The following is a 24,634-nucleotide window of genomic DNA, read 5'->3' on the forward strand; positions in this document are numbered from 1 at the left end:
GTGGATTTATCTATGTGGGGAGTGGGAGAAAGAGGAAAACAGTAAAAATGGTTCATAATAGTCATTTGGGAATAAACTGGTGGTGAAATTGCTAATTGTGGAGACAAAGTAAGGGTTGGGGACGGAGCATAGCTATGACTTCCATTCATTGTATGTTTGGTGAAAAGAATGATATTCGAGTAGAAGCCTAAACCTTGGGCAGGACGTAGAGACTTGATATGCTGGGAAGGTACAGATGCATCTCTAGATGTTCATGGGTTAGAGTTTAGAAAACCCAGTGCAACAATGTCGAAAAGTGGAACCCTAATAACAGATGGGATTAGGGACCTGGGGGAAATGGCTCAGTTGGTAAAATGTTTGCTGAACAAGCATAAAGAGGGTTTGGGTTCCAGAACCTGTTTAAAAAGCAGGGAATTGTGGCAATTACAGGTAATCACAGTGCCAGGCAGGCAAAGACAGGATTCCTGCAACTCAGTGGCCAGCCAGCCCAGTAAAATTGGTGAGCTCCAATCTTAGTGTCAACCTCAGCCCTCCATGTGCCATACACACACATGTGCACCTGCACATGCAAAAACATGCATATAGATATTTTAAAAGAGTTGGGATTAAGTCAAAGGGCTCTCCTGCCTGAATTAGTATCACTAGGGAATATTTGTTATCTTGAGAGTGGGTAAAAGAAAAACAAACTCAACCCCTTCTCTCCTGTTCTTTTGTTTTTTGTTCTCTTTTTTTTTTTTTTTTTTTTTTTTTTTTTGCTCCACGGTGGCAACTTTTAGCATTAGACTTCCTAGTCTTCAGAAGTTTGAAAAGGAAATTTCTTTTCTTTATAAATGACCTGGTTTAGTATTCTGTCAAAGCAACACAACACTAAATTTTAAATCGGTCTGTTTTTGTAATGATGAAAATCCAAAGAGCCCCTGTATTTAACAGGCACTAGGACACATCACATGAACAAAACATACATAGTCCTTAGCCTGGCAGAGCTCACAGATGCCTAGGGAAGACATTAATGTAGGATAATTACAACGCCCTGGATTGTCAAAACCAGGAGGTAAGCCATCAGGATGTTGCCTCCTGTGTGCCCAAGCTCTCCGAGAGAAGTGTGATAGAAAGTGGTCCCATAAAATTGGGGAAAAAAAGAAAACCCGAAGCACAAATAAAATAAAATAAAATAAAAAAGAAAGTAGTCCCAATGACTGACCAAATCTTTGGAGTCATTGCTGTTCTCTGCAGATTTCAAGGAAGGTCAGGGCTCACTAGGGCAAGTCAAGTCTGCAAATGGTAAAAAAAAATTTAGTCTGATACATAGCACAAGTTGGTTTCTTTTGTGCTTGCTTACTCAGTACCCATCTCATCATTTGCAGTGTTTGCCACACTTGCCTACTGAGCATACTAGAACTAGACAGTAGACATTTACGGGGTGCATTTTTCACCCCTGAACCTCCAACATTTGTGGGGAAAAGGGAGATAAATATTGAACGGTAGGGGCCTGTATTAAGGTCTTCAGCTCCTGCAGGTACCAGCATCCCGGAAGTGAAGCGGGAGACAGACTCCAGTTTTGGGGGGGAATGGGCAGCAGTGCTTACACACAGGCAGTTTAGGGAGAACAATGGGATATCCGGGCGGAAGCCTTGGATGAACAAATTCAGCCTCATACAGAAAGTAAAGGGTTTGCACCACCATACAAGGCACGTGAACAGCCCCAGGAGCAGAGCGCCAGAGGTCGAGGGCTAAACCCAGCCCTGAACCCACAAGGTAAAGGCCGGGGAGTGCACGCCTGATGGCGGCCGCACCCGCGAGAAGAGCGCCGCGACAGTGCGCACGCGCAGAGCCCCGGCCCGCCCCCTGAGCCCGCCGCGCGGGAGAAGCTACGCACTTCAGTGAGAGGCGTCGCGTCTGGGTGAGCGCTTCTCCCCCCTTTCTCCCGCAGTGCTTTGCGCGCGGCCGGTGGGCGGGAGAGGGAGGGGAGGGGAGGCGGCGGTGGCAGCCATGTTGTTGTGAGTCTCTGTGCCTCACCCTCGGTACTTCGGTGGTTCGGAGGAGGAGGGGGAGGAGAAGAAGGAGGTGGGGTGGGGGGGAGGGAGGTAGGAGGAGGAGAAAGAAGACGTCGCCGCCACCGGAGGGGGAGGACGGACGGCCGAGAGCGTCGCCGCCGGTGCCCAACGGTCGGTGTCCCCGGCTGAGGCAGCGCGGCCGCAGCAGCCCTGTAAGTCAGCCCGCGCTCGCTCCGTCTCGTCCGTGGGCGCCGCGGGGGCCGGCCCCGGGCTTTGTGTGGCGGCCTCCACGAGAGCAGGCCTCGGGCGGGAACCCGTCGGGCCTGGGAGAGTATCGCGGCGGGCTGCGGCCTGGGCCCCGCTCGCACAATGCCGGGGGAGGGGAGCCGGAAGGGGGTGTGCGCCGGCGGGGGAGGGGGCGCAGCTCGTCGCTTTCCCGCTTCCTTCCCGCGCCCTGCGGCCCCGCTGGCCCCGCTTCGCCGGCCTTAGGGACCAAGTCCGTGCGCCAGCCGGCTCCCAGCCCTTGGCTTCCCACAGTCTGGAAGAAGCACGGTAGATCCAGAGAAACGTGCGAGTTGGAAGTGGGTGAAGAGGAAGGAGTGGTTTTATGAGGACGAGTATAGGTGGGTGGGTGGGCGTCGGGGGATGGGAGGGGGGGTTCCTCGAGGCCTGTGAGTGTCCAGGAAAGCCTTGGCAAACGGATGTGGATATGAAAGAAAACGGACTGGGGTTCGACCTGTTCAGGTGCCTTAGTAAGGAACGTGGTGTTTTTGTTAGGGGAACATCTTTTTTTTTGTATCCCGAAGAATGTGTTAACTGTAAAAGCCGAAGGCCATATCAGCGACTTCAAATGTTTGAACCATAGTTTTGTTGTGAATACGGTCAGATTTGAGGGGAAATAAACCGTGAGGAGTTTAAGCCCAAACACGTGTAAAGTTAGTACTTCTTTCAAGATTACAGCTTTAGAAACCCTATTTTTTTTCCTAATTATCTTTTATTTTTTTTGAACTTTTGGGGAAGGGAATGGATTTCGGACGTTTTATGTGCAAAAAGACATGCTATGACAGTTTTTTTTTTTTCTCTTCAGATTTAAAGAAATCTGGAGACAGGGTTTTTCTGTGAGGATTTTAGGAGAAATGTTTTTAAATGCTTAACAGGGTGCAATGCCTGGAAACGAAACTGTGTCACGAAAGCAGTTTTAAGGGGTTACCTTGGCGTGTTAAAAGCTTGTTCATCCCTTAGATTCGTGACTCTTCTCCATGTGACCGGGTGAATGGAGGATGGCTTTGGGAATTCTGGCCAGGAATCCTGTTAAAAATACATAGATGGGTATTTTTAATTGGTTAATAATAAGCCTCTGTTGCTAGTCCAATATCCTGCTGTTTATAAATGATTTACGTCATGTGAACAGTCACAAGTAATTGACTGCATGTTCTTAATCACAAGAATGTCTTTAAAATTTGGGAAAAATTAAGTTCTGTAGGGCTGTCTTTGGTGTTTTGGGGCACAGCTCTTCCATAGGAAAAGGTTACAATAACTTTTTTTTGTATTTCAGAAACTTGCTACGATATTCGGGTTTTAATTTTTTTCTCATTATATCAGTCTGATTTACCTTAAGTGTATTAAGTGTACTTGCCGGGAGCACTTTTTAAACATTTTCAGACAATGTAAGCTGTCTAGTAATTTAATAAAAATTTCTTTGTCTTGAGTCTAATGTTCCTTTAGGTGCTTCATATTTACTAAGAGTTTAAAGTAGCTTTTTCTTTAAAATTATTTACATTTTAATGTAACTTTTTGATTCTGTATGGAGGTCAGAGAACATATCGTGGGTGTTACTTCTCTCCTCCCACCCTGTAGTTCCTGAGGATGGAACTCAGGTTGTCAGGCTGTAGGCAGGCCTCTACTTCGTTGACTGCCCAAGATTTTAAAGTAACTTAACATGGGTAAAAAACCATGGATTTTCTTTTCCTCATCTTTCTGGTGTTGATAGTTTGTCTTTTAAATATGTATTTTTCCACATTATCAGAGGCCAGGTATGACATCAGAATTGATTTAGTCCAGGTGTAACATCCAGAACTAATCTTACTGACCAAGACTTGTCTGTGTGTATGTGAGTGGGTGTGTGTGTTTGTGTCTGTATTTATCTGAAATATACTATGTGAATACTCATATCTCACGTGGCTTTGTATAGCTTGAATTCATTTACAACTTTAGGCCCTTTTACTAATAGGTTAATAAACAGTGCACTTGTAGGTGGGCAAATTGAAATTGGCTCGTGACATTAGATTTTTGTTATTGAGACAGGGTTTCTCTGTGTAGCCTTGGCTGTCCTGAAATTAACTCTTTAGACCAGGCTGGCCCTGAACTCACAGATCCACCTGCCTCTGCTTGCTTCCCAAGTGCTGGAATTAAAGGCAGGCCCTGCCACTGCCACACTTTATAGATCATATTTTTAAGAAGGCATGAAAACTATGGCTTGCACTTACTTTCTTTTCTCCTTGTTTGTCTATTAGGCCTATTGTAAGGGAATTAAGTACTATGCTGAACTCCTTCCTTCCTTTTCCTGGGAGTGTGTCCCCTGCAGAAAATGTGTCCTACTTCATGAGATCAACCAGGGTCCACTGCTTCTTTCGATAGGAGAGAGCATGATAGTTGGCAGCTTGTGCTACTAGTGATTGTGTTAAGTCTAAACTATTCCTTTGTAGCTTTAACAACATTAAGAATTGTTGGTTCACCATGAGTCTAATTTGCCTCTTGGTTCAGTAGGTTCTGAATTTTAATGCACTGGGAAAATGTTCCTTCCAACTGAAATGTTTTGTTTTGAGACAGGGTTTCTCTTGTGTAGTCCTCAGAAACTCACTCTATAGACCAGGCTAGCCTCCTGCTTCCCATGTGCTGGTATTAAAGGGGGGAGTGCCAGTACTGCCCAGTTGACAAGTCAGTTTTTAAAAGAATTACTGGTTTTGTAGTTTAAAAGTAGATTTAAAGATATTTTCAGACTTTCCTAGTGCATAAAACACTATTGAATTATTGTATTGGTAGGTGCACAATGCTTTTTTTAAATATTTTAAGAAATAGTAAATTTAGAAATGAGGTGATGCTTTCTCTTCCTGTAATTCAAGAGATTGAACTTTAAATGAGAATTTAGGATTTGCCTAATTAGCAACCTTCACCTTAAAGAATAACTTTAATTTTTTATTGACTTTTTAAATGAGGTTTTCTTACCTTTTTTGAATCTAAAATGAAATGGTTTAAGAAATTGAAAGTGAATGACTTTATTCAAGCATGTTGACAAAAGGATGGATTCTCTACTCCATTCTTCAAGTTTGGCTATTATAGTCTTAATCATTTTCAAGCTACAGGTCACTTATTTCCACTTTCTTTTCTTTTGTAAATACTGAGAAACATCCAGATGTGCTCATCTGATGTGCATGTCACACTAACTGCCAACTACAGAAGAGTAATTTCAAATGTGAAAAAAAGGTGTTGGTGTGTTTTAATTACTGCAATCAGGACAGAGAAAAATACAAGATTATTATCACCTACTTTCTGGCAAAGTATATGCTTGGGCTCTACACTGATCCCCCAAATTTGTTTACTGGAAAGGATTTAGTGTACTTGATTATACTTTTGACACACTACAAGACTACTCAGTACTGCCTATCAGGCATGTCCAACTCTTGATCCATTAGCTGTTTGTGGTCAAGAATATGGGTGCAGTTCACTATAAAACCCTAAACTTACCTGAAACATTATGAAATACGTTCACAAATTACATTAGTATGGTTCTTTTTTTGCTACAACTTTATTTAAAAAAAGAAAGATACATGTACAGATTTTTAAAAAGCATTTGGCATAAAACTATATGAATATATTTTTGTCAGTAGTTGATTCTTTTAGAGGTTTGATAGTATGCATTGAAATCTTACTAGTTACCATAAGCATAAAGTACATGTAGAACAGAACATAACATGGAAACAGTCAAAGTTTTTTTGGTGTGTATAGATTAAGCATAATGATTTTTGAATACCAAAAATTCCCACAAGGCTATAGTCTTAGCTCTTGAATTATTAATGATTTAAGGTTTAAGTGTACCACACTCTGAGAGGGTGCTATATATTTATTTATTTATTTTCTAAGAAGGACTGAGGCTTCCAGTTTTTGGCCTCTGTTTTTCTTGAGCTTCATATGGCCTGTGAGTTGTTTCTGGGATATTCAGAGCTTTCTGGGGCTAGTCTCCAATTATCAATGACTGCATATTATATCTGTTCTTTTGTGACTGGGTTATCTCACTCAGGATGATATTATCTAGATGTATCCATTTTCCTAAGAATTTCATAAAGTCATTGTTTCTAATAGCTGAGTAGTACTCCATTGTGTAAATATATCACAATTTTTGTATCCATTCATCTACTGAAGGACATCTGGGTTCTTTCCAGCTTCTGGATATTATAATTAGGGCTGCTATGAATACGGAGCTCCATATATGTTGGAGTTTCTCTGGGGTATATGCCCAGAAGTGGAATAACTGGGTCTTCAGGTAGGACTATGTCTAATTTTCTGAGGAACTGCCAGACTGATTTCCAGAATACCAGTTTTCAACCCCACCAACAGTGGGGGAGTGTTCTTTCTTGTATGGTTCTTTAAGTGTGAACTTCATAGATGACAATGTTATGTAACAATGTCAAAAGTTAGATACCTCTGGAAAGGAATAAAATCTGTAACTGCCAACAAGGATATAATGGGGTGGAATTAGAAAAGTAGGGAAGTGTTGTTTCTGTATAGTTCTTTTAGAAAAAAAGTCAAATAGTGAATCTGGGACCTGGTTTGAAGGTCGATCTTTGTGATGATTTCTGTTGTTGACTTGTCAAGAGTAGCAAGTTCTTTTCTTTGTGTTTTTGTTTAAGTATTGGAACACAAGTCTTGACTGTGCTGGAGTACATGTGTGGAGATCAGAGGATAATATTGGGTGTGGTTCTTTATCTTTCACCTTGTTGGAAATAGGGGTCTCTTGTTTGCCATTGCAAACTCCAGACTCTTGGAGATTTAGGGGTTTCACATGTTCCATCTCTTACCTACCTAATGACCTGGGAATTTAGGTGTATATAGGTTTTGGGGATCTGAACTCAGGTCCTCACTCTACTCACTGAGACCTTGACCTTTTGGCACCATTTCTAAAACACTTTTTAGGAATAAGTGAATCTTAACTAAGATGCAGTTGGTTTATTTAGACAATACAGGTAAGTGAAATATAGAGGCAGGGGGAATCTATGGATAGCTATGTAACAGGCTTTCGAAATGGGAAGAAAGAAACACTGAATTACAGTTCGTTAACTATTAAAAAAATGAAATACTCCAGGTGACAGTGGTGGTGCATGCCTTTAATCCTAGCACATGGGAGGTAGAGACAGGCAGATCTGAGTTTGAGACCAGTCTAGTCTACAGAACAAGTTCCAGGACACACAGAGTAACCCTGTTTTGTAAAAAACAAAATTAAGCACAGGTAGGAGCTACTTGAATTCTTCAAACCATTTTATCTGTACTTTTGTGATTAAATGTCAGGTATTTCTGTGGTAGAATCTAAATCTTAACTCCTGGTTCTGCATAAAGTTTTGAAGTTAGAAAGTGGATCTAGGTTTTTTCTGCAGCTTTTTGTTTGTTCAGTTTGGTTTGGTATATTGGTTTTGGAATAGGGTTGGGAGGTAAAGTTAGGATCTCATGTAGTTTAGGTTGGTGTGGAAACCCCTGAGTGTATGACCTTGAATAAATTTAGAATCCTTCCTCTAACAAGTGCTGGTATTATAGGTAAGCCACTGAGTCTGGCTTGAACATTTTGATTGAAGCATAATTATAATTGATTTTTTAAAAAATGGAGAGAAAGGGTGCTTTAATTTCTAGGTCTGTCGCTTCTACATGAGTAAAAGAGGGGTACTCTAAAACTAAATCAATTCTTACTGAGAAAGTATTCATGGAATGTTAAAGAATATATAGTATTTGTTTTTTGAATATGTATTTTCATTAAGGTATACTATCAAAAGCATACTTGTTTGAGGATTGTAGATTGGTCTTGAGCTACACTGTCTTTAGATGTTGGTAATCAGTGATTCTTGTTCTTAAGGAATTTATAGTGTAGAAAAAGGGTTAACTTGGTTTTTGTGTAGTATGCTGTTATAAAGGTAGTATTATAAATGTTATTGTGGACTTTGGGATAGAAAATACAGGAAAAGCTTTGCATATGCATAACTGTAGTGGCTATTCTTGGTCAATATAACTATATCTGGACTAAACTACAATCCAGAATTGAAGGGCTCACCTGTTAGAGAAACTAAAGTTAGGGAACTTAGGATCGATGAGAAGACTGAGTAAACAGTGATGATGTTTTCCATGCAAGCCTTAAGTATATTCTACCCAAAACCTTTGTAAAGGTGGGAAGAGAGAGCTGACTTTGCCAAGTTGTTCTTTCATCTCTATATGAGTGTTTGTGGTACTGGCATCCTCACACACTCAATGTCATGTTCACATATATAATTAATAATAATGATGATGATACAAGTAAAATTTAGAGACAATGTCAAGAGATAGGTGAATGTTAATTGGCCCAGAGGGAATCACATAGTGACTGATGGGAGAGAAGTGACAAAATCTGAATGGAGCAACTGGAGTTCACCATAATGCTGTCATTTGATTGGGATATTTATTCATTTATATTTGAACAACCAGGATTATAGTTTAGGAAGATTTAAATTGTCCATAAAATATTCCAAAATTGTTATGGAATTGCTTCCCCTGTGTTATGTTTGGATTTAGGTATATAAACTATTCTTGAATGACTGGGGAAAAATATTACTGGAACTACTGCCTGTTACAGTTCTATCCCTTCTTTAAGAAATATTCCTTTAAATAGTAATGCTAGGAAATAGTTTGCTTTAGTGAAATAGGTATAATCCCCCCCCCCCCAACATTTTTACTTTGTTATTTTCCCAAATGTTAGTTTCAAGAAGTCAGTAAATGATTTGTACTGGCTGGTTTTATGTGTCAACTTGACAAAAATTAGATCATCACAGAGAAAGGAGTCACTGTTGAGGAAGTGCATTCATGGAATCCAGCTGATAATTGGGAAATAAGGGCATTTTCTTAATGATAAATGGGGGAGAGCCTGGTAGTCCTGGGTTATCTTAAGGCAGGCTGAGCAAGCCATGAGAAGCAAGCCAGTAAGCAGCATCCCTCCATGGTCTCTGCATCAGCTCCTGCCTTCATGTTCCTGCTCTGATTTCCTCCAATGATGGACTATGATCTAGAAGTGAACCCTTTCCTCCCCAACTTGCTTTTTGGTCATGGTGTTTCCTCATAGTAATACAAACTCTAAGACACCAATCTAGTCAGTCAAGTCAAAAAAGACTGAACAAAGCCATAGTATTATATACATTAGAATAAGAAATAAGTAACTCTTTGCTAAACAACAAATTTTGGATATAAGCGATTTTTCTTTTCTTTCTTTTTTTTTTATTCTATACATGGAAATATTTTCTCTCCTTAGGTTTTGTGCCCAGATATTGGAGCTCTTCCTCAAGAATGAAGATGGGGAGGCAAATAAGAGAAATCCTTATTATGGGGCCAGTATTTATAGCCAAGACTCTTCATACAGTTAGATGGATTATATCAAAGTGTAAAACAATATGTCAGATGATAAGATCTTTGGGCTAAATGGAAAGGTGCTCACTGTTAGCTCAGTTCAAAGCTGGTTTGTACTAGTGAAGATCTTCACATTCTAAATATTACTGAGCACAGAGGTCCTTTTCTTGTCCTAATTGGTATGTTCAAACTGTTATGTTTTAACCTTTTCTGGCTATTTAGAAGTTAACTAAAGTCAATGTAGTGTGTGACATTCTTTATAGTAGGCAGCTGAAATTGAAAATTTTCTTTCAGGGTCATGATCTGAGCATTCATAGAAACCTTGAGGCATTTCAGATAGCAAGTAATGGAGCTCCTAACTACAGCCAAAGTTTGAGAGGATTACTCCATTATCTTGCCCTGGGGAAAGGCATGGCTGCAGTATCAGGCAGCTGCTGTGTCACACTGCATCTGTATTCAGGAGGCAGAGTTATAGTTTGGATAATAAAAGGTGTTCATATCTAAAATATTTTTCTTTAAATTTTTAAAAATTTGTGCTTTGTGGGTGTGTGTACATGAGTTTTCTCTATACTGGTCCTGGGTGTAGAATTCTGGCAGTGGAATTTACAGTAAAAATAACTTAAATTTTATTTACTAGTTTTATCATTACTCATCTTACTAGTCAATATCTGCTTTTGTTTTTAAATTAAAAATTTTAATATATTTTATATGATAGTCCTAGAATTTTTCTGCTTAAAGAACATAAAATAAATTTTATTTAAGTTGTGCTGAAGAATCTTTTATCACAAACTTTTAAAAAGGTTTTTATGAAAGTCTTTTAAAACTGCAATTTAAAAATTTAAGGTTTAAAAAAAAATTTAAGGTTTATTTGTGTGTGTGTGTGTGTTGTTTATGTGTATGTTTGTGTACCATGTGTGTGCCTGGTACCCTAAGAAGCCATAAGAAGGTATTGGATCCCCTAGAACTAGAGTTTCAGACAATTGTTAGCTGTAATATTGGTGCTGGGAATTTAATCCAGTTCCTCTGGAAAAGCAGTCAGAGTGCTCTTAACAGGTGAGCTATTTCTTCAGATTCAGAGTTTGTCATCTTTAAGATATTTTGATTGTTCATCTCACTGAAAGTTGGTGAGAAGAAAATGATCAAGAATTTATGGTTTATTCGAATGTTTAAGAAAAAATTATTAAAAATTATCATTATCTAAAAAAGACAATTTAATTCAGAGATTTGTACAAACCATATATTATACTATTTCATAGACCACAATAAACATTTTAAAGCTTTTAACTATTAAAGGTGTTAACGGTCACAAACATAATTTGTTATGTTAAAAGTCACAAGCCATTATAAAGTTAAAACTATTTTTATATAGCCTATATGGAAAAGTACATATACTCATTTTTTAAAAGTTGTCTAGGAAATTACTGGGTTTTTTTCTTGTTTTTGTGTTAACATTTACTTAAATTGTTACGATGGGAGATTGAGAAATGTCTTTGTTGGTAAAGTACCTGGCACAAAGACCTGATTTTGGATCCCCAGACACACAACCTATATAAAAATCCAGGCAAAATAATGCATATCTATAAACCCAGTTCGGGGGGGGGGGCTGGGTAGAATCAGGCTGATTGCTGAGATTCATTTTCCAAATGCCTTGGTTGAATTGGTGAACTTCAAGTTCAGCTCTTGCCCTGTCTAAATAAAGTTGGAGCACAGATACTTAATATCTACCTCTTGCCTACACATGTATAAGTATGTATACTAACAATTAGTTACAGCCCACATGCAGACCAAAAACTTTGTTGATACTGGGTAAAGTCTGGGTAATGGTTGAGCCACAGTGATTGAAATTAAAGCATGTGCTCAGAGCTTAAAAATAGCTACTAGGTGTTGGAGATCAATGTATCTTAAATGTATTGAACAAGGAACTTATTTCAAAGAAGGTATAAGTACATTTTTCATTTATTCATTTTAAATCCCGATTGAAGCCTCCCTCCTCTTCTCCCAGTCCCACCCTTACAAGCGCTTCCCCCACTATCCCATCCCCTTCTCAAGAGAGTACCCTATAGGTACCAGCCCACTCTGGCACATCAAGTTACAGCAGTACTAAGTACATCTTCTCCCACAGAGGCCAAACATGGCAGCCCAGCTAGGGGAAGGGGATCCAAACGTAGGCAACAAAGTCAGAGACAACCACTGCTCCAGTTGTTAGGAGATCCATATGAAAACCAAGCTGCATATCTGCTATAAATGTGTAGGGGCTTTAGGACCAACCCAACCATGCTTTTAGTTGGTAGCTTAGTCTCTGTGAGCTCCCAATATTAAAGGTTAGTTGACTCTGTAGGTCTTCTTTAGGTGTCCTTGGCCTCTCCAGCTCACTCAATTCTGTCTCTGTGATGGCTTATATATGCTTGGTCCAGGGAATGCCACTGGTAGGAAGTATAGCCTGACTGGAGTAGGTGTGTCACTGGGAGTGGGCTTTAATACCCTCATCCCAGGTGCCTGGAAGTGAGTCTTCTCATAGTAGCTTTCAGATTAAGATGTAGAACTCTTAACTCCGCCTGTATCATGTATGCCTGGATGCTGCCATGCTCCTGTCTTGATTATTATATAAATGTTGACCTTATAATACTTGCCTTGGTCATGGTGTTTGTTCACAGCAGTAAAACACATAAGACAATCTCTTACTCTTCTACATGACTCCCTGAGCTCAGCCTAAAGTTTGGCTGTGGGTCTCTGCATCTCTTATCTGCTGCTGGATGAAGCCTTTCAGATGGAAGTTATGCTAGGCTCCTGTCTGCAAGCATAGCAGAGTATCATTAATAGTGTTAGGGGTTGACTCTCTCCTATATGATGAGTCTCAAGTTGGGCCAATCATTGGTTGTTCATTTCTTCAATCTCTGCTCCATCTTTATCTCTGCACATCTTGAAAGCAGGATACATTTTGGGTGAAAGGTTTTGTGGATGGCTTAGTGTCCGTTCCTCTCCTTCCACTGGAAGTCTCACTTGGCCACAGGATGGCCACTTCAGTCTCCATATTCCCAGCTTCTAGGATTCTCAGCTTGGGTCACCCCCCATAGACTCCTGGGAGCATCCTCTGTCCCAGGTATCTGGTTCACCCAAGAGATTTCTCCAATGGTTTCTGTTCTCTCTCCTAGCCAGTCACCCCAACACACCTGGTCCCCACCCTTCTTCCCCCCCCCCCATCTCATCTCCTATGAAGTTCTTTCCCTCCATCTACCTCCAGTGTCTTATCTCCTGTTTCAGTGAGATTCAGTCATCCTCCCTTGAGCCTTCCTTGTTATTTAGCTTCTTTGGGCCTGTGGATTGTGGTATGGTTATCCTCTACTTTATGATTAGTTTCACTTAGTGAGTACATACCATGTCTTTCTGTGTCTGGGTTACCTGACTCACGATGATACTTTCTAGTTTCTTGATGTGTTTTCAATAGCAGAATAATATTCCATTGGGTATATGTACCACATTTTCTTCATTCTTTGGTTGAGGAATATCTGAGTTGTTTGCAGTTCCTGGCTATTATAAATAAAGCTGCTATGAACATATGAGCATGTGTCCTTGTTTTATGGTGGAACAAAAACAACTTTTGGGTATATGTTCAGGAGTGGTATAGCTGAGGCTGGAGGTAGAAACTGCCAAATTGATTTCCTAAGTGGTTGTACAAGTTTGCACTCCCACCAGCAATGGAGTACTCTCTCTTGCTCTACAACTTTGTCAGCATGTGCTGTCTTGTCACTTCAGTTTTTGATCTCAGCTATTCTGAAGGGTATAAGATGGAAAGAGTATCAGAGTAGTTTTGATTTGAATTTCCCTGTTGACTAAGGATGTTATTTAAGTGCTTCTCAGCCATTAGAGATTTTTCTGTTGAGAATTCTATTTAGTTCTATACCCCATTTTTAACTGGATTAGTTGGTTTGTTGGTGTCTGATTTCTTGAGTTCTGTAGATATTTTGGATATTAGTCCTTTATCAGATGTAGCGTTAGTGAAGATCTTTTCCCATTCTGTAGGTTGTTGTTTTGTCCTATTGATGATGTCCTTTGCTTTATGGAAGCTTGGTTAGAACTACACTAAGATATATTTATTATTTTTTGTGGCTCTTGTAAAGGGTGTTGTTTCACTAATTTCTTTCTTGGCCCATTTAGCATTTGTATAAAGAAGGGTTACTGATTTTTTTTAAAGTTAATTTTGTGTACAGCCACTTTGCTGGAGATGTTTATGATCTGTCATAATTCTCTGGTAGGATTTTGGGGTCGGGGTCACTTATGTATACTATCATATCATCTGCAAATATCAATACTTTGACTTCTTCCTTTCCAATTTGTATCCCCCTTGAGATCTCCTTTACTTGTCTAACTCTTCTAGCTAGAACTTCAAAAACTATTGAAAAGATATGAAGAGAATGGGCAGCCTTGTCTTGTCCTTGATTTTAGTGGAATTGCTTTAAATTTATCTCAATTTAGTTTGATATTAGCTATTGGCTTGCTGTATGTTGCTTTTATTGTGTTTAGGTATGTATGCATCATGTATCTCTGATCTCTCCAAGATTTTTAACTCAAAGGAATGTTGGATTTTGTCAAAGGCTTTTTAGCATCTAATGAGATGATAATATGGTTCTTTTCTTTCAGTTTGTTTATATGGTCCATTACCTTGATGGGCTTTTCTCTTTTTTTTTTTTTTTTTTATTTAAATTGAGTCTTCTGGATCCCTAGGTGAGGCCTACTTGATCATGGTAAATGATGTTTTTGATGTGTTCTTGGATTTGATCTGTGAGTATTTTGTTGCATATTTTTGCATCAGTGATAATGAGGGAAATTGGTCTGAAATTTAGATTTTTCAATTGTCTGGAGTACAGGCTTTTGAAATAAGACCTAATGATTCTTTGGATTTCTTCAATGTCTTTTATGTTTCCCTTTTTGTTTAGGATTTTGTTAATTTAGATACTGTCTCTATGCCTTTTAGTTAGTTTGGGGTTAGTTAGCTAAGGGTTTTGATTTTTCTCAAAAGAACTTGCTCTTGGTTTTGTTGATTCTTTGCATTATTTTCTGTTTCTAATTTACTGATTTCAGCCCTGAGGTTATTTCCTTCCATCTACTCCTCTTAAGTAAATAATCTTATTGAGGCCTTGTGGGCACCTACCTGTATATATGCCTGTAAGCTTGGCACTTTGAAAATAAAGGTAAGAAATAAAGGTAAGAAGATCAGAAGTTCATGGTCATTCTTGCCTACCTAGTTTGAAAGGGTCCTAGGTTTCATTAGGTCTCTGTTTCATTTCCCCCTGCCATGTGCATTGAAATTTTTGAGAGAATAATTTTTTAAATTAAAGAACTGCATTAAAGACTGTTGGGTATTTTTCTTGATATAATGGATGTTTTATTAATACATATAACTTTAATAACATTTTTAGTACATGGCCTTTTGTTACTATTTAAACCATTTTTTTTTTCTGTTGTTGAACTTGGATTGTTGAGTTAAGCACTACTGGGTAAATATTAAATAGTTCTGTTAATGCTGCTGTTTGTGTGAGGCAGATTCCCAGAAGAGAAACTTTTATGTCTGAGGATTGTATATTGATTTTTTTTAAACAATGTTTCTTTTCTTTTTTTAAAAAAATTAATTTATTCTATATATATGTACATATTGTTGATGTCTTCAGACATACCAGAAAGTGGCATTGGATCCCATTACAGATGGTTGTGAACTACCATGTGGTTGCTGGGAATTGAACTCAGGACCTCTGGAAGAGCAGTTAGTGCTCTCAACCACTGAGCCATCTCTTTAGCCCATATATTGATTTTTTTTTTTAAACAAACAAAATCACTTATTAAAATAGGCAGTTAATACTCTAGGAAGTACTTAGTTTCAATTTTGTGTATTCATAAATTCTAAGTCTTTTGATTTGGATTTCTGTTATACTATGTTGATGATAAAAGAACTTCAATTGAAAACCTAGCCTATTGGATTCAGTTTTGCGGGATTTGCAAACAGAACTTAGGCTATCAAGGTGATTTATATAGAGTGTACTAAAGAAAGATAAGCACAAAGATCTTTTTAAAACTAAGAGTTTGATACTTATCAGGTTTGTTAGCATTCCATAGCAGTGCCAAATAAATGGAACAATTTAAAGGATGAAAGATTTAGCTTCAGAGGTTTTATTTCATGATGAGTTTAAGTTGCTGGGTCTGTGGACTGGCAGTAACTTCATGGTAGAGTAAAGCCATTGAATTGGCAACTAAGAAACTGAGCAGAGTGAAGAGGAAATGGTTAGACCGGAAGTAAGTCTTTAAAAAGGCACCTATGACTTACCTACTTCTCCAGTTAGGGTCCACACTCTAATGTTCTGTTCTTATAAGCTCCCAATAATTGGATCACATTATGAATCTTATCAGTGTACTAATATACTCATGAAGTCAGGCTTGGTAATCTACTCACTTTCTAGAAAATCCACCTCTGAACACTGCACTGGGAACCGAACCATCAGTATGTTAGTCTTTTGAGGGTAAACTTGATATTAAAATGGCAATATTGCTTTAGTGGTGGTTTGCTTTGTATTGGGAAGGTCATGAGGCTCTTGGGGTCTTGATTGATTATATTGATTTCACTGACACTTGATTTGTCTATTAACATACTGTCGTATGTTTAATTAGTATGTTAATATGCTGCAATTTTCTAATTTGTAGGAATATTAATATCTACTTAGTTGGGTTGTATTTACCTAGACCCAGAATGATCTCTAGCATAAGATCATTGAGTGAGAGATTCCACTGACTACTCTTTTGGGGGTAAGATGACTCATTAAAACCTAGGCCACAATAGATTGTACTCATTTGGGGGAAATTTCTCATATACTAGTCAAAACTGGTTGAAGAAATTAAGTGGACTTAACTTTGAGAAGTCATCTTTACAAGCTGTAGCTTATAAGTTTTATAAGCCCACTTCTAATTGTTAACTTTCATGTTGTTCACTGGTCATGAGTGCTGTGTGTATGCATATGAGCTTGTGGAGGATGGATATGCACTCACAATGAGTGTGCGTAGGAGCCAGAGGTCAACACTGAGTGGCTTACTCTTGCCCTCCTTATTTTTTGAGACAAGTCCATTACTGAACATGGAGCTGACTAATTTTGCAAGACTGGCTGGCTGGCAGGTGTCAGGAATCATTTTGGCTTTCCTTCCCAGTACTTCGATTACAAGGTTACTGGGAACCCAAGCTCATATCCTCATACTTTACTGACTCAGTTATCTCCCCAGCTCCCTTTTACTCAACTGCTTCATATAGCTGGGGTGATTTTGTTTTGTTTTGGGTTTTTGGAAACAGGGTTTCTCTTTGTATGTAACAGCCCTGAGTGTCATCAAACTTACTCTGTAGACCAGGCTGGCCTCGAACTGAGATACCCTTCCAAGGATACCCTTCCCAGTGTTGGGATTAAAGCTGTGTGCTACCACAGACTGTCTTCAAATACTTTTAAAAAAATGTATACGTGTTCTCTTCTGTACGTACACATGCCTGCCAGAAGGAGGGCATCAGATCCCTTTTATAGATGATTGTGAACCACCTTGTTGTTGCTAGGAATTGAACTTAGCTTCTGGAAGAGCAGACAGTGCTCTTAACCACTGAGCCTTCTCATCAGCCCCTTCATTATAGCTTTTGATTGTATGTATTTCATTAACCATTATTGTGGAAAATATCAGACATAATAAATAGAGGAAATTCTTGGATCCTTTGTATTTAGCATTATATGAAATACCCATTTTACCTTTTAAAGGAATGTATTATAATATTGAGAATGTAAAGCTGTCTTACCAGTGTCATGCCTAACAATTTTTTTTTTAAACAAAGAAAGCATTTTGTATTTGGTTGTGAGAATCAAAATTCAAACACAGCTTGCATAGTTTGTGGCATTTAAGTCACAGGTCTGTATGATAGTTCACCCTCCCCCACTCCTCTCTTTGGAATTTTCACTTTGTAGATGTATTAGTGAAATCATTTTATTTCTACCTTACCCCCACATTCTAGATTTGTTAGTTTCTTAATGTATCTATTGTTTTATTCTCAAGTCCCTGCTATAATTTAGGTTTGGGCTCTTGTTTTTAGTCAGGATTTTTTATAATGGGTGGCACTATTTCATACTACATTAATTATACAGTAAGACATATCTTATTCTGGTTTTGGGGGTGGTGAAATTTACTTTTTAAAACATTTGTTTTGATGTGGGTGCATGCTTGCCCTGAGAGCATGTTGGGGGCTACTTGTAGTGGTTGGTGCCCTCTTTATCAGGTGGGGATTTTGAAGTCAGGTCATCGGGCTTGGTTGTGGGTTCCTTTTGTGAGCCATTATGCCAGATTGATGATGAGGTTTTAAATTATAAAAATAACATCAGCTAAGGAATACTGTTATTTTGATGGAGTAATATACTTGTATCTGACAAGATTTCAACTACTACTTTGGTGTATCCCTATAGTTGCTAAAGCAAGCCATCTTTATTGTGGTCTAAATGATTTTCACAGGCTATTGACACATTGGTAGCTAGCATTAGCGTTGAGGTCTGTTGATCTCTGTAGTACTTTTTTCCTAAAAGAATGTTTCTTGAGCATTATTTTGTTTTTCAAATAAAGCAATGGGAAGGAAGCCTTGTAATATAAAAAACTTTGTAATGACAGCTTACTTTTTTTTTTTTTTTAAAGTTGGTTTTAATGGAAGACTTTTCCATATGTGAAAGAATCTTACTTTACCTCCTTGAGGGTTTGGTCTCTGAGATTTAATCTTTAAGGAGCTAAAACAATCTTATGTAGAAACATTTGATTTAAAAAAATTATTTTTATTCAGTGATATTGGTGGGCTGGAGTAAAACATATAGTTAGATAGTTAGGACTAATAGTGTCTTTGAAGGAAGTTGTGATTTCTGGGTTAGTAAAATATAAGTAATGTCCCAGGTCCTTATATTTACTCCCTGTTTATCCAGCATCTTTAACTTCCATACGTTTCTTGTAAGTAGATACAGCACACTTCTTTTTGTTGCTGTGAAATATTTAAATGCACTAATACTTAGGCAGTGTTATACTTGTTTTCTGTGTTGTCTTGTTACACACTACACAGGTTCAGATTTTGTAGTGTGGGAGTAGAGCCAGCCATTTAGACTAGGAAACTATCTGTTGTTGGAAGCTGCATAGACTAGCACACATTTCAGCAGGGTTGGTCTTGGTGAAACCTGTTACCAAGTGATACAAGGTTATCACACTCTTTATTTTTATGTTTTGCCTTTAAAGGAACATAGAAAAACAGGTGTATGCACATATGTCACAGAACAGTGGAACTCAAACAATTTGGGAGTCCTCTTTTCTCCTTCCACTGGGTAGGTGCCAAGGATTGAACTCAGGTTACAAGCCTTGACAGTGAAGTGTTTTTATCCACTGAGCCATTTTCCTGGCCCCTGGTTTTGGTAGTGAGTTGAGTCAAAGCAGTAGGTTGTAACCTAGCCTGCCCTTGAACTAATAGTGTGGCCAACGATGAATTCCTGATACTTCTACTTAAGTGTTGGGATTGCAGGCATTGACCATGTCTTCTGACCTTTATCTTTCTTTCTACTTTCTCCTCCTCTGTCCTTTAGATTGGAAATCCTTTTATGTATTTTCAAATTTTACTGACCCTTCTATTCTGCTAGTAATTGGATTTATTGACATTGAAAGGTGTTTTTCCATTCTAGTTTTTCTGAATGGTTAAAATTTTGTACTTAGTGTCTTTTCTTCTTTTTCTGTTGCTTTGATAAAATATTCTGACATAAGAAACTTAAGGGAGAAAAGATTGATATATAACTCAAAGTGTAAATAAAGTACAGTTCAACATAGTAAGAGAACCAAAGTATCAGCTTAATGCCACTAATTAAATGGTACTTGCAGTCAGGAAACAGATGCTAGTGCTTAGCTCTTTTTCTCCATTTTATGTAGTTGAGGATCAAAGCCAATCCCATTTCAGTTAATGCAATCAATATAATCCCCCATAGGCATTCTCAGAGGTCCATTCTAGATGTTGTCAAGTTGACAACACTAATTATATTTGCATACTCGAAACATGCTTTTCCTTCATCTGTATAGTTGACAGGTACTTTTAGCCAGATATTCGTAGCCTGTTGATCCGCAAAGGGTTGAGGGTTGCCAAAGAGTACCCTGCATATCAGATGTTTACATTACAGTTAATAACAGTAGCAAAATTACAGTTATGAAGTGGCAATGAAAATAATTTTATGATTAGAAGTCACCACAAGATGAGGTGCTTAATGTATTAGAGGGTCACAGCATTAGAAAGGTTGAGAACCATTCATTGCTTTTAAGAACTTAAAAGAATTTGATAAAATCAGGCTAATTCTGTCATGCGTTATCTTGATGTTGGTTGATTGTTATGAACATATTATGGCAGAAACACAGACACGCACATTTGTGTCTTTCTGCAATGTCAGACATTTAACAGTAAATTCATAGAGAAGGCTTCAGTGGCTGCAGTTTGCTAGGTAATCCTGATTTCCTTGATTCCCCCCCCCCCCCCCCCCCGTGTGTGTGTGTGTGTGTGTGTGTGTGTGTGTGTGTGTGTGTGTGTGTGTTACAGAATAGCTGCAGAGGTTTAAGAGGCAAATTTTTTAAAGGAAAGAAGCCTGAGATGTTAAAGCTGGAGACCTGCCTGATACGAATGCCAGTCTGTTAAGTTATATAACCTCAAGTTGGAGAAAGTGCTGGCTCCTAGTTGCAGAGTGTGGATGCAAGATCAGAAATGAGCTGGAGAAGTAAGGTAAACAAAGCAAAAGGCCGGTTTGGGTCTAGATAAATGAACAGGCAGATGAATGGCAGGCTCAGACTGCTGGGCAGACTTTACCAACAGCTGGGCCAAATCAAGCTGAAGCCCCTAAGAAAGTGAACAGTTCTCTTTCTGTGTCATCACAGTGCTAGGTTGATTGGTGTCTCTGTCTCTCACCCACTCAGATTTATTTATTTTATGTCTGTGAGTACATTGTCACTCTCTTCAGACACACCAGAAGGGGGGAGTATCATCTTATTACAGATGGTTGTAAGCTGCTGTGTGGTTGCTGGAAATTGAACTCAGGATCTCTGGTCAGTGCTTTTGACCGCTGAGCCATCTCTCAAGCTAGGTGTCTGTCTTTATAGGGTCCAGTCTTGATCTGTTGTGTCTGATAAATTCTTGGCTGTTTTTTCCGTTAATAAGCCCTTGTGCTCTTACAGTTGGATATACCCAGATAAATGTATAGGATGGTACTCTTTACTCCCATACTAAATCTATTTATCTGCTGTGTGGGTGGCACTGGGAGAATGGTATCTTTCATGTGTCCACCTAGGCACAAAGTGCCTCATGATAGAGTCAAAATCGGCTAGTGGTGGACATCGGCAGTGTGGCACACAACATTAATTCCAGCACTTGGGAGGCAGAGACAGGAAGATTCTGAGTTCCAGGACAGCCAGAGATACATATCAAAATCCTGTTTTGAAAAAACTGAAAGCTGCTGTGATTGAGTCTTTTAAGGCAAAATACAATGTGAAAAGTAAATATGACTTTTTAAACAATATGGAGCAGCACAGGGAAGAACATGGTCTGATTTCAGTATTTGTCTTTATTCATTGATTTTTCTATTTATATATTTCCTAGTTTCTTCATGGGTCTAAATAGTATGAGTTTCAGTTATTGATGATTGGATTCTGATGTGGAGAGAATCTTGGATTTAGTTTTCATGTAACCCAAAATCTAAATTCCTATAATTTTTATGGTCAGCAGGAGAAATTTGCTTAATTCTTATTAGAAAATTAATTTGGCTTCTTGAAATAAGTTCTAGATCTATAGTTCCAGGGTCATCTAAATATGTATTTTAATTTAAATGCAGAAATTATGTCCTTTCTGGGATTCCTCCCCTTGTTACAGTAGCTTTGGTTGCTCCATTAGTGTTTTTGTTGTTGTTTCTGTCTTGTTTTAAGTTCTTTAGGCTTTATAGGAGTGGATTTGCTATAGGAATTTCAGAGCAAGTGTGTCTTGTTTGTCAGGAGGCAGGTGCTGGGAACTGTACTCTGGTCCTCTAATTTGGCAGTTTTGAACTACTGAGCCATTTCAGTCCCTGAAAGTCTTCTGGCTTTCTTGAATGTTTACTTAGTAACCACTACTTTATTATTTTTTCTTAGCTTTCACAGTCAATCTATGTGGCAGCTCTTCATAATAGAACATAGAGAAAAAAAAACTTAATTTGTCCAGAGTTAGAGAATTACCAAATGTCTGAACTCCAATTTATTTATATATTTGCTTTGTCCTTGAAACCTGACTGGAACAGTATGGGAATAAAGAAACTACACAGAAATGCTGGAGTTAGGTGGACTGTGCTTACATAAGTTGTGTTCACTCTAATGGAGAATACCTACTAGAATCCTTTAAACTCAGCCTGTTTATTATGAACAGAGCAAGAAGGAGAGCTAGCTAGTTTCATAGGAGGTCTTTGTACAGAAGCAGTCATCCAAGAGGAGGAAGCTGTGGCTAGTTTTTGTACACATTGTTTTGCAAACACTCAACCAGAAGAGGGTTTGCCGTTCTCATAGATCTGAGGAACTGGGGTTCTTGACGTGACTTGCCCATGCCAACCGTGTACACTGGCTTAGAACTTCATCAGCTCCCTACAGCAATTTAGTATAAATCAGGCAAGCTTAGGGAGCCCTTTCTTCTACCCTGTGGCTCCAGGGCATTGAACTCAAGTTGTTAACCCTTGATGGCCGACATTTTCACCAGCTAAAATCTCTTTGTAAGCCATATATAGGAATTTGGTCTTTTTCTTTAGGGAAGAATTAAACTACAAGAATGACATGATCAGGGTAGTTTTAGAAAGATATATCTACAACTTGGAGGTTAAATTACAGACAAGAAAGGTTGTTGTGTTTCAGTTAAAAAAGGTGGTACTCTCAACTAGTTGATTTAACAGGACTTGAGATAAAATGATATGAAATAAAAATGTATGTAAGGAAGGCTGTAAAGGAGAACAAAATGGAAACTTTCTGTGGTACATTCAGGGAACTAAAAGGAAGGAGATAACTGGAAGTGTTGGAGAATAGAGATTTCCTTTGTAAACACAAATTTGGTGGGTTTGGTACCCAACTTATCTAGACAGCTCTTACAACATTGAAAATAGATAGATATTGTTCATATTACTGGATGGAGAGACAGGATCACAAGGAATACTAATATTTAAGGGATGAGATGAAAAATATGAATCTATAATGTAGCACTTAAAAACCTAGGAAAGCAAAAATAATAGTGCTGTCAGTTTGTCAAACCCTGGGGGTTTTAGAGAAAGAGAATGTGGTGGAGGTGGGGGAGGATTGATAGGATTTCTTTTCTTTTTTTTTTTTTTTCAGTTGAATTTCAAAGTTGTGACTTGGGAAAGGCTTAAGCTTGCATGTTTTATTTTGTTCTCTTCTATTTCTTAGTTGGAGGAGGCAGGGGACCAATAACAACCTAAGAGAGTGATAGATAGGGCTGGAGATGGCTTAGTGGTTAAGAGCACTCACTGCTCTTTGAAAGGTCCTTAGTTCAGTTCCCAGCACCCACATGGTGGCTTACAGCTGTACATGCCAAGTACCCATATACATACACAAATATAAAAGTAAATAAATAAAATGCACTTTAGTAGGTAATTAAGATTATTTTTAAAAAGAGAGGTCAACTGTTATGAACGGGAGGATTGAGAAGTGCTTTCTTGAAGAAACCACAACAAACATGCTAGTTAATTCACTGTAGGAGAAATGTTTTCAGTAAAAAAAGTGTATCACCATTTAATTATCTTGCTAATTTTTTACATTGATAAGTGGTAAGATTTTTTCAAAAATCTTAACAAAGCCTTAAGTAATATAAACAATGTTATAGAAGTGATTATCACACTAAAAAGAGAAATGCTTTAATACTTGGATTCACTTTTACTTCCTTTCTTCAGTTGCATAAGAATGTGTAGAGGTCTGTTGGCACACAGAATTATATAAACAAACCTTATCTACTTTCATATATTTTTAGAAAACTGTTCTTGTCTATTTTGGAATACAATAGTGTTAGTTAATACCCATACAGCACAGTTACTACTTTAAAATTTTTTTTCTACTAACTTTCACTTTTTGTTATTTGCTAGGTTTGACCTGTGGATGAAATGAATCATGATTTTCAAGCTCTTGCATTAGAATCTCGGGGAATGGGAGAGGTAAGAACTCACAAATACCAAAAACTTATGATTCACTCTAATCTTTGAGCCATTGAAATTTGTTTTTAAACTCCATTGAAATTTATTTTTAAACTATAAATTTTGGAAGTAGTTATAGCTTTCAGACCTATATATTATTGAAATTATGCACATTTGTAGTCTTTTTTTTTTTTTTTTGGTTGCTTATTTTGTAAGTGAAATCCAGTAATTATTGGTGTGCTTCTTTGTGTCTAGGTGAGTTTGATTGACTTGGTTATCATGTTTTGCTAATGAATTGTGTAATTAGAATTAGCTCTGCTCAAAAGAATACATCCTTTTCTGCCATTTTATATATGTATGATGTTTGCTTTAGCTATGCTTGATTGTTGCTACTCTTTCTCAAAAATCTCTCTGCCTAAAGATACTTGCTTAATAAACTCCTAATTCTCTACAAGACTTTACTGAAAACACAATATCTAGTGTTCCATTGCTGTCTGTAATAAAATTATCCTCATCTGACTTGTCATTTAGTTCATTATAAATACTTTTGTTACTGATTACAGTTTGTTTTGTATTTGTCTACTATAAATTGCTAGCTTTGAATGCTTACCATAATAGGTACTCTACAATTTTGAATGGATGTTATCTTTTCTATTAATCTATGATTTTCTTTGGGTCACCCAGTTAACCATGCCATTATCATTTTAAGGCATCTAAAATACTTAGTTTTCCATATTCCTAATAAATTTTTAGAAAACTGATTATAAAATCTCTTGTGGACACACCTTTGTTGTG

The 24,634-nt window shown here is 38.1% G+C and overlaps 1 protein-coding gene across 5 annotated transcripts in view; it reads left to right on the top strand.

Moving 5' to 3' along the window:
- The first annotated feature begins 2,090 nt into the window (after nucleotides 1–2,090).
- Nucleotides 2,091–24,634, top strand: part of PUM2 (pumilio RNA binding family member 2) — a 79,112-nt gene continuing 56,568 nt past the window's right edge. For all 5 annotated transcript variants that reach the window (XM_080935373.1, XM_080935375.1, XM_080935376.1 and 2 more), the window contains exons 1-2: nucleotides 2,091–2,206; nucleotides 23,792–23,860. In XM_080935373.1, the coding sequence (XP_080791499.1) occupies nucleotides 23,810–23,860 (51 nt within the window). In that variant the 5' untranslated portion in view covers nucleotides 2,091–2,206; nucleotides 23,792–23,809. The remainder of the gene's footprint in view (nucleotides 2,207–23,791; nucleotides 23,861–24,634) is intronic.

The sequence above is a fragment of the Micromys minutus genome, assembly GCF_963924665.1.
Source record: "Micromys minutus genome assembly, chromosome: 1".
Classification (NCBI taxonomy): domain Eukaryota; kingdom Metazoa; phylum Chordata; class Mammalia; order Rodentia; family Muridae; genus Micromys; species Micromys minutus.